The sequence below is a fragment of the Myzus persicae genome, unplaced genomic scaffold, assembly GCF_001856785.1.
Source record: "Myzus persicae strain clone G006 unplaced genomic scaffold, MPER_G0061.0, whole genome shotgun sequence".
Taxonomy (NCBI): Eukaryota; Metazoa; Arthropoda; class Insecta; order Hemiptera; family Aphididae; genus Myzus; species Myzus persicae.
In genome coordinates, this window is record NW_019104067.1 from 303631 (window position 1) to 314607 (window position 10977).

Sequence of the window (10977 nt, forward strand, 5' to 3'; positions counted from 1 at the left end):
ATAACACATACTGTTATAGTAATATGTATATATTATTGATGTGACAAATCGGTCGGCGTCGCGCCAAACAAAACGTTATAATATAATTCAGTCGGCGACAAAATGCGATAAAAACGACGGCGGGAGAGGTAGAACGAGAATGAAAGAAAAAAAAAACAACAACCGAGTCCATTAGAAGCTTTTAAAATTCCTGTCACCTTTTCGGGCCACTATTAAGTGGTTTTAATATACCATTTCTACTTCTTCTTTCCTTCTTCTCTGTTTGTTTTTTTTTTTTTTTTAATTACACGTGTTATCCGAGCCGACGCGGTTAATGCATATTCCGTGTAATCGGTGGCGCCCCCAGTGGATAACACGGACGAACCAGTTGCCCCGCGCTCGCTCGTGTACCTATATACGGTTTGTATATATATATATATACTCCTTTCGGCTATATACTTACTACCTACTATGATACACGTTATATATATACACGCGAGCGGCGCTCCGATATACCTATACATATATATATATCGTCGTATAAACATATATTATTTACCTATGTATATGTACTACAGTCGTACTGCGTACACATATTTTGTATGTATGATATTATATTGTAGGACGCCGCACGAGGTAAATACTTACGACGATAATATATAATATTATATGGTCAGTGTACATTTACCGCCGTTTTTACTACCGCCGCCGCTGTACAAGAGTAAACAGACAAATGGACGTGTTTGTTTGTTTTGCCTCCCCCGAGCAAGCGCGCGCGCGCTCGCCCACTGCTTGCACGATATCGAAATATGCAGCTGCAACCGTCATCTCTGTACCTGCAGAGGCGTAATAAAACTACCGCTGCAGCGGTGCATGTGCAGCGGCAGGAGACCGCGACTGGGACTAGTTTTGTTATTGTATTTTTTTATCGATCGTGCAGATTGTACTATTGTGGGCAATAAGTCGTCCGTCGCCGCCGCCGCTGCTGCTGCTGTACGGCTGAAGGTTGTCGGACGTGTCCATCATTTGTCATTCTAGGTAATTGTTCATAGGTGGGTACTGATTATGATTGATGTACGTCGTACCGAAGAAACGTCATTTCTAGAAAACTATAGATTTTGTTTCTAAGTGTCGACTTGTAAATAGGTGATAGGCGATATATTATAATTGTTGACTGCAGTAAATTATGGCTGTCGAACAATGATGAAATGGTATTCAGATTTTTGCAGAAATATTAATTTATGACTGTTTTACAGATTTGTTCCGCTCCACTCTGTCTTTGATCGTGAATAGGTGGTGGTGTTCTGGAAAGGTTTAAGGTTTTACCCTCTTTTCTCCCTTCTTTCAAATTTTATAAACACACCACCGATCTGAATAAAATATTACCATATGATTTCTACCGTAAAGCACCTGATGGTTTGCCTCTTCGCTCAGAAGATTAATTACACATTTTTTTTTTTTTAATGAAATCCTATACTCCTATAATCTGTGCCGGTCATTTCTTTTGCGCCATTCGGAACTGAACGGTAGAAACGCATTGTCATCTAGGTAACCCATCACACGGCGGCTGCTGCAGCCCCACCCACATAATTATTATACCCCGGTGTCGGAACACAAACAAACGCTATATTCATTTAAACAAATAATTGACAGTATACAATCGTATATAATAGAACCGTACACGGCACGTGTATAATTGTCGTATACATAACCTACCTGCGTATAGTGAGTGCAGCGGTGTCGGTGCACGGGAGGAGTCGAACCTGTTTTTTAATTTTCTCGGTAGAGACGCGACTAAAAAAGGGCCGACAGTGGCGAGACGTGCGTGCGATAAGCGCGGACGGCGGCGCCACACGACGGGACGACGAAATCCGACGTAGCGGCGTAGCGCCACCGGACCCGCTTCCCCCGCGCCGCCGCCGCGTCCTGGTCGTGCGACGGCGGCGTTCTCTCGCTCGCACCGTCTCCACTCATCGCTGTTGGGGCGCAGAGCGAGACCGCCGACGGATTAAGGACACATTGAAATTTGGGCATTAACCCGTGCGCGCGCATCATGTGATGGTATACCCATACATACAGGTAATAATAATATGATGTTAACGACGCGACACGGAGAGCGCTTAAAAAATAACGCTATGTATCCATAATATAATGATTTTACGAAAACCCGACGACTGAGGTTTTAACGAAATACGTTTTAACGCGTAATGTCTTGAATAGAACGTGAGTAGTGATGGATTAGTGCAGGTTGTGTTCGTACATTATTTTGGTTTTTAGTGTGTTCGGCAGCAGATGATAGTATGACGACGTATGGTCACTATCATGGTGCAGCGGTTAGGCAAACGTGTTATCAACCTATATTTAGTTAATTACACAGATGTAATTAATAGATTTATATTCGTCATCTATATATATTTATCTGCGGGTAAGTAGCATGTACTGCAGACGACGAAAGGTGATTAAAATACCTATTGTGTATCATATTATGATAATAGTTTTTCGATGATCGTCCACGTGTATGTACTGTGTTTACCTATAAAATATGAAAACAACTATCGAAAAGTATATATTGCTGATTAAATTTTGCAGACAAAACACGCATCACGGACTCCGTTTAAGTTATTTTCTTTTTGTTTTCCTCAATATTATTTTCATTTTGCATAATTTAGTACCTGTTTAGTGTTAACGTCTATCAGCTATAATATTAATATGTTCAGTAGAGAGGTACTATACATTGTTTACCAAGCATTAAACATTCGTTTTTCACTTTAAATGAGAAATCACGACTATATGGTAAATCGCACAACACTTTATTCACCCTCCGAACAGCCTTCAATCCATTTAATACATGCCATGAAATATAGAAACCTTTGCAGAATTCTATATTGACTATTCCATTGGTCGGAATTCGTCAGTTCTCCCAGGGGACAACGTTCGATATTTTACACGAAAATCTGACAATCTTACATTAAAACTACTTTTAGAAATTCAAGATCTTCGTGATAAACAATATGCATATATGTATGTATTATAATTGTTTACAACATAAATGTGCCGTTTCATGTAAGGACTGAAATATTCTAGTCATACAATTGGGTAGGTAAATTTCTTGTATACCTACATATATGTATTTATTCCTTGTCCGAAAATAAATTTTTACATACCTAAAATATATATTATTATTGTATCAAATATCAATATTAGACATCGCCGCGAGTTTGGAAGTGTTACGCACGAGTAAGGATTTACTATCTTATAAGACGTTATATTATTATAATAGATCCTTACATGATCGTTGCGTAAATGATTTAACCTAACAACATAGCGAAAGAATATAATGTAATAATAAACTGTTTACGTTTATTTGTTTAATTAAATCGCCTCCTGCACGTGTAAAGAGGGATAGTTATTGCTGCTGCTGCTGCTGCAACTACTAATAACAATAATAACGCCTAGCGGGGTCGTATTATAAAGTGTTTTTGAAAAGTACTTACCGTAATTATTACCACCACGCGCGATACCGCGGTATTTTAACTACAAGTTAGGTATGCCCGCATATATATTATTATAATAATGATACCGTTTTCGCGGGGAAACTGCGTATTCTCTCAGACCTCAGTTAATAATAATAATAGGTGTGTATAATCGCCGCCATCTGAGCTTGTAACCCTGTATACGTGTATATATAAAATGTGCATATTAAATAATATATTAAACAATAACGTACGTCTCGTTTGAAATTTTAACAGCATTTATACTGGGATAAAAGTTTACTCGACGGAAAATGACAGCCTGCTAAAAGCGAATTCATATAGGATATACCTATATAATATAGGAATCTAGAAACACGTGCAGTTATAGTGGTTACGACTTACGGGCAAGAGTATACAAATTTAAACTTGCCCGTATATACATTGATTGACACATATTGTCCAATACCCAATTTCAGCAGTCCAATCATATAAGATTATGGTACTTATTAAACTTTACCCTATGCGCAATATTGTGTAAGTGATGAAATCTCAATAACTATAGTGTTATTAATGCATCATAATAATATTTTAGCGTCTTGCCAGGGAAATTATTTTTTAACATTCACGTACAGTTTTTTTCCATATTTTATAAATTTACAATTTTGAATTTTAATGTTTTCTAACATTTTTTATTTCACCATGGGTAATCGTACTTATATGGTACCCTATAGTATTAAATAAATCACATGTCGCCGGTTTTTAGTCGACTACCCTACAATTCTATACTCGTCTACTGTTGATTTTTTCTCCGTCATCGCATAGTCATAATAACAAGGTTTTTTTTTTTTAAGTAACTCTTGTTTCTTAAAAAAAATCCCGATATTATTATATATACTGTACTCTCTGCCCTTTATTTTAATAAATAAATAAATACTAATAATATTTTTAGTTTTAGTCATACTCAAACCTTGGCTCGAGGGAGTATCGCGAGTCGACCGAAATGTGTCATTGAACACCTATATTATCTCAAAATGTAAAATTATACAACGTTTTTTCAAAATATATTTTCGCAGCAAATTGATGTCACAACATCGATACACTCTTAGCCGGGTGCAGCATAATTATAATTATTATTATTATTATTATTGTGTAGTTTATGTGAAAGAGAACCCGGATTTCCACTGCTCGTGTACTCACGACAACGTAACAACATGAAATGATCGATGTTTTTATTGCTACAACGACTGCAATATATAATATCGTAATATACTCAATATAGTAAGTGTCATTTAGAAATGTGAGGTTTATGTAGGTATATGAACGGACGTTTCCGTTCTTATATTATAAGCGTACACGATAATAAACAAACATGCCGCCGACGCCTACGTCTGCACCGGTCGTATATAATATCGAAAGATTTTTGTTCGTCTTTCCTACACCGTTTAACACGGCGGCGGCGTCTGTTGTTTGATAAAAAGAATAATGAGTAAATCGAATATATTTACGGGATGTGCGAAAAACGTACCTACACGCAAACGTATATGGAAATGAAATCGTTTGTAAGACTTAAAGCGTAAGGATATTGCGCCGCAAGTAATAAACACGTATCGAAGAGACTTGAGGGAGAGTAGAACGCACAATAGCTGTTATAATATATTATTGCGAGTGTAGGATTTTAATTTATGTGTTTACTTACGTTCGACTTCGATTGTATTTATAATGTAACAGTTTAGTTTTTTTTTATTACATACCAACTTATCAACAGTGTAATATTTTGAATTTTTGAATTGTTTTGCCTCATCGGTTATGACTAACCAATTTATTCCAAACACCATTAGTCGGTTAAATGCAGCGTAATACGTTTGAGCTATTTTAGAATCATTAATATTTTGTGTTTACGTCTCGCTGGCTTATTCCATCAATTGTTAGCAAATATAAGCTTTAGATTCGGTTAAAGCCTGATATATTTATCGTTGTCTGTATAGTTCTCCAATCTCCGCACACATAGACTTTATTTAGCTTTTTGAAAATTATTTTTTCCTCCAAAGTATAGTCAAAATATAATTATTTAATTTCAAGTAGCGATATATATATATTTTTTAATTTATATTTGACAGTAATTGTATTTAGTGAGAATAATATTTGCGGTTCAGAACAACCTTATAGTAGATCACCTATTACGCGGTACATAAATATAGGAGCACTTTATACACGTAGACCTGTGTATTAAATTGTCTTGAAAAACGTAGATTAAGTCTTCGACTATGAGCACTGAGCTCCAGTAGGTACGTCTCATCGTATAAGACCGTGATGGTACGATATAACTCATTGGCGAGTCCGATAAACACTTAAATAAATTTAATATGAGTATATATAACATATTATGAAAGTACTGCGGGCGCGGAAATCTTGCACGCCGACGGGTCGCGGCCAAAAGCGTTTAATATTTTATCGGACTCGAGGCGGCGGCATATCATGTCCTGCAGGACCGTTGCAGAAATCCGCTTAAACTGCGTTTTAAAAACGGCTGAATTATTCAGACCGGCTTTTAAACTGTCAACTTTCGGCGCTCTCGCACACACTCGTTTATAATATGCTCCCCTTTTCGTGGAAACACTATTATACAATATATACATTATACATGTATAGGATGTATATATATATATATATATATATATATATTTTAATATGTACACGGCGCGTTATAGGCCAATATAGTGCAGATAGCGATTTTCACGGCTGTCAGTCGTGTCATCTGTTTGTCGACGCGACGGCCAACATAGAAATATCGTATATTATGTATATAATATAATACCTATACATGTATATACGGTGAGGTGGACCCACTCACCCCGCAACACTGCAAATCACGACTTTGTATACATTTGGGGGCTCGCATATGGTTTTCGATTATTCATGCATAGCGCACTTTGCCTCGGCTTTGTCATTATTCATGCAAAATAGATTTTATACCTATTTTTAGCTCCGTATAGAATACCTCCAGTTGAAGAGTATGAAGATTGCTGAACGCACACTTTTCAAATACAATACCATATTTTTAATATTATAATATTACAATACGATTGTGTAGAAATATTTATTCATTTAAAGTTTTGACATCTCAAACGAGCAATAAGTGCAGTTATTAAAGTTTTTAAAAAATGCATACAGTATAGGTCTCGATATCTTAAATATTATATGGTACTTAACGGTAATTGGTGTTTGTATAATATGAGATAAAAATAAAAAATCATTCTGCACAATGTATACACTTAGACCTTGTAGAATATTAAAATAAAAAAGGTTCCCCGTATAACATAATAAATAATAATCATCTTTATTTCTTGCAAAATAATAATATACAAATTATATAATAAATTGCAATGCAAGCTGCAAATATACCTATACCCTTTTATGTATAAGAAAATTTAAAATAAAAATGTATATTCAACATATTAAATGTACACACTCCAATTTGCATTATATCATATAAGTGTTAGAGGAAAGTAACTGTTCAATTTAAAAATTAATGTTTACATAACAACGATATGAGCTATTGACAAATTAAGGTCAAACGACTTACGTTAAATTTCGGTAGAAAAAGGTAAACACTTTATTTTTCGGTCGGTCCTATCAACGAACAGAGTATAAAATATAATATTGTAATATGCACCTGTGTAATAAGCGCTTGCACTATGGCATTAATATTGGTAACGGTAATAAAACCTACTACTAATAATTTATGATTTCTACACCCCAATAATGTACAAAATAATATGTGTACATAGATCATGAACACCTATAAAATATTACAGAATAAATAAATCAGAATGGATACTGCTAAGGAATATTGTAGGGAAATCTGATAAACGAGTTCGCAAATTTTTTTTTTTTGAGAAAATCAGTGTGACCACTATTATACACGATATATTTATGACACATCAACATGACGTAACATATAATAAATAACAATATTATTTTTCTCCAAAAAAAAAATGACTTCTAATTATCGCCATAATTGTACGATGTCCAGAGCCCGATAATATAATATTTTCAATTTACGATGGTAACAGATTTTAAATGATGTTTTTTTCGCGTTTTTCGCAGACGTCACATGATGGAGGAACGGGAAGCTCAGAGGCAGATGGCCACGAAAATGATGCAGTCCATGATGGACGACCGAGACGGCGGCGTGCGTCTGGGAGCGCTGCAGGGCCTGCAGGCCTGGTCTCCGGCCGCCATGTCGCCCGGCGGCGGCGGGCCCGGCGGCGTCGGCGGATCACCGGTCGCGCCGCAACCGCCACCAGGTCACTTTGGCCTGTCGCAGCCTCCGGTCGCTTCGCCCATGTGCTGAACGCACCTGTAGGGACCGCGCGCGGCGGTCTTCGTTTTTCGTCGTCGTCGTCGTCGTCGTCGTCGTCGTCGCGATCACGTGTACTCAAATTCCTAAGTCCTCGCGACACGCTCCGTACTGATATTATTAAATAATAATAATATTATCGTGTTCCGCTGAGGTCTGTTGTAATACGCCTAGGCTGCGGACTTCGTGACGCGCTACTAATGCGTGCGTGCACCAAGTGGTCGTACCGATATTGAGTCGGACGAATGCAATTCATATTTTATACGTTGAACAATATTTTACGTACAAGCGTGTGATAGTAATTTAGTCATTTTATCATAATACATTACCTTTATCGAAACCGTGTACAGAGATTCGTATTTTTATGCCACTTGTCTGTGATGATTATTGTATTATATGCGTCGCACATCGCACAAACTATATTAGGTACGATATATATGCGTTCGTGGCGAATCTCGATATCTCGGGAAGTACAAGGAATTTTTAATCCTCAGAACAAATATCCACTGATAATTATAATAATGTGGAAAAATTCAAAAATGTAAATCGGTTTGTTTTTAAACGTTACGAAAAAAAAATACACGTTTAAAGTTTAAATAAACATAAAAAAAAATCCTTTTACTTCCAGAGATGTGATAAAAAATAATGATCACTCTGTATAATATGTACATATTATTATATGTATATTGTGTTGCGTTCGAGTTGGTGTGGTGTGGATCTTATGTGCAGCCGTTTTGCTTCCAACGAATCATCTGCCAATAAGACCCAAAAACCGTAAACCCTACGTCATCTGATATGCGTATGTATGTATGTATGTATGTGTTTTATACGGAGTACGTGATAGCAGGCATAATATTGCATTGTATCATCGCGTTGATTCTTTTTCTATAATTGTTATTGTGCAGTGCACGTCGTATATAGTTTATAGTCATCATAGATAATGACGTATAATAATATAGGAGGTATAGGTAGGTAATATTATTATCGTTCTCTTTTCGTACACACCGTGCATACGCCATTATTTTATGTACTTGTACATTTTTAATTTAAATAATATATTTACTGAAACCTTTATAGCGTTAAAATAAAACATTTTATCTCACATATTATTATCATGTGTCCCCTACATGCTATTCATATTATTATTATTGTAACTATTTTTATTATTAGTAGTACTTGGGTATCATTATTGGATGTATACACAAAAGTAGTGCATCCCGAAAGTTTGGAAACCTACCATTAGCCATGTTGTCAGTGAAAGTGTTGGTGGTTATATTGTGGAAGGGGGGTGCATGATTGAGATCTAGGCCATTTTCGAAGATGACATAATAAAATACAGCTTTACATGTAGAGGTCGGGACATCATATCCTAGAGCAGTATGGTAAGTGATTCCGGTTGCTATATTTAAACATTATATACAGTTATACAGAGGGAGGGTTTAAGACTTTTGGGCTAGCTCATTCATACCTATACATATTATAATCAAGTAGTAATAGTGTTAATACATTTCGGAAAACCGCTGAAGGAAAATAAAATGAAATCTAATATGGATCAAACCAATAATTTTGAATTCAAATCACGAAACTATATGTGTTTAAGGGACCAACGCAGACCCTATATTATGTATCATAATGCTTAAGGATTTTTTTTATTTTAAAGCTACAAGTATACAACTATGATAACTTAACAACTACATAAAATGTGGATGGTTATTTCAAACATTCGCGATGTACTCCGTAACCCGTATATAAGGGATGGGTAGATAAATATCAACCTAATTATTTAAATTTAATGTTATTAGGATAATAATTTATTCCAATAATGTACTATAACCTGTCGTGTCAGACTCGTGCGATGATAGTAAAATAATGGTAATAATAATAATAGTAGGTATGCATGTTTGAGTATTTTTTTGGGAAACTGTCAATGCATATAATATGATATAGTAATAAAATGATTATTATTTTGTACAGGTAGCCGCATGACATTATATATTATACACAATATGACGCATAAAGGTATCACTCATTATTACGGTCGTAATATTATTATTATTATCGATAAAGTACCTTATAATATTAGTTATTATATTATTATGTATATATATAGATAATATTATTATTCATGTAAATTGTAAATTTTTATTTGTAATTTGTACTCGTGCAATGTTAGATATTATATTATATAGTTATATTATTATACATAGCGAATAAAAGTGGCATTACGCAAATAAGTATATTATATATTATGTTTCGTTTTTAAGAAGTTCTCACAATGTAGTACTGTACATATAAATATAAATCATGTATATAGATAATAAAAACACACTGTATAGATATAATAGCTTAGATACGCGATGAATGGACGAAAAAAAAAAATCAACATTTCAATATTGTTTAGCTATAATTACTCTTAATTTGCCATTGGACCAGATCATTGTATGTTTTTCGTTTGAATAAAAAAATTTAAAAAAATAATAAATGTTTCAAAATAATAATATAATAAAATTACATATTATATAATCGTGTCATATAGTAATATAGTATATATTATTATGTATTATCGCTTGATCAATATACATTAAGAACACAATATTATACATTATAATATTATATATACCTAAACATACGTAGATATATTAATGACTTGTAATAATAATCGTCATCGACGAGACGCGATTTTATTATATTTTATATATGCAGCCATATTATAATAATATTATGTTCGAGGTGGTGAAGTGTTTCGTTTTTAAAGTTAATAAGTAGGTAGATATATACATATATATATATATATTTAGATATTATATATAGCTTTAGTCATATTTTATTATATATTATTATCATTTGTATATGCATATAAGTACGAACTGTACCTATGCATACATTTCGTGATGATTATGTCATTTATTAGTATATAATATTATTGGTACTATTATTTCATATTATTTATAATATATAATTGTTGTACATGTTACATACTACTTTTTTTTTTTTTGTAAAAGACCGTCGCGCATTTATATTGATTTGTACATTTTTACTGTCTCGGGATACTATATATATATATATTATATATATATTATACAACCATAATTGTGCTTAATAAACTATATATATACGTATAATATATTATATGTATAATGTATATATTCATAAATAACATTAAAG

General features: G+C 34.2%; 1 protein-coding gene across 1 annotated transcript in view; it reads left to right on the forward strand.

Moving 5' to 3' along the window:
- The window catches only part of LOC111038289 (T-cell leukemia homeobox protein 3-like), a 45424-nt gene extending 35194 nt beyond the window's left edge, over window positions 1–10230 (forward strand). The window contains 2 exon segments of the mRNA XM_022321335.1: window positions 7560–7789; window positions 7792–10230. Coding sequence (XP_022177027.1) covers window positions 7560–7789; window positions 7792–7940 — 379 coding nt within the window. The 3' untranslated portion in view covers window positions 7941–10230.
- The last annotated feature ends 747 nt before the right edge of the window (window positions 10231–10977 follow it).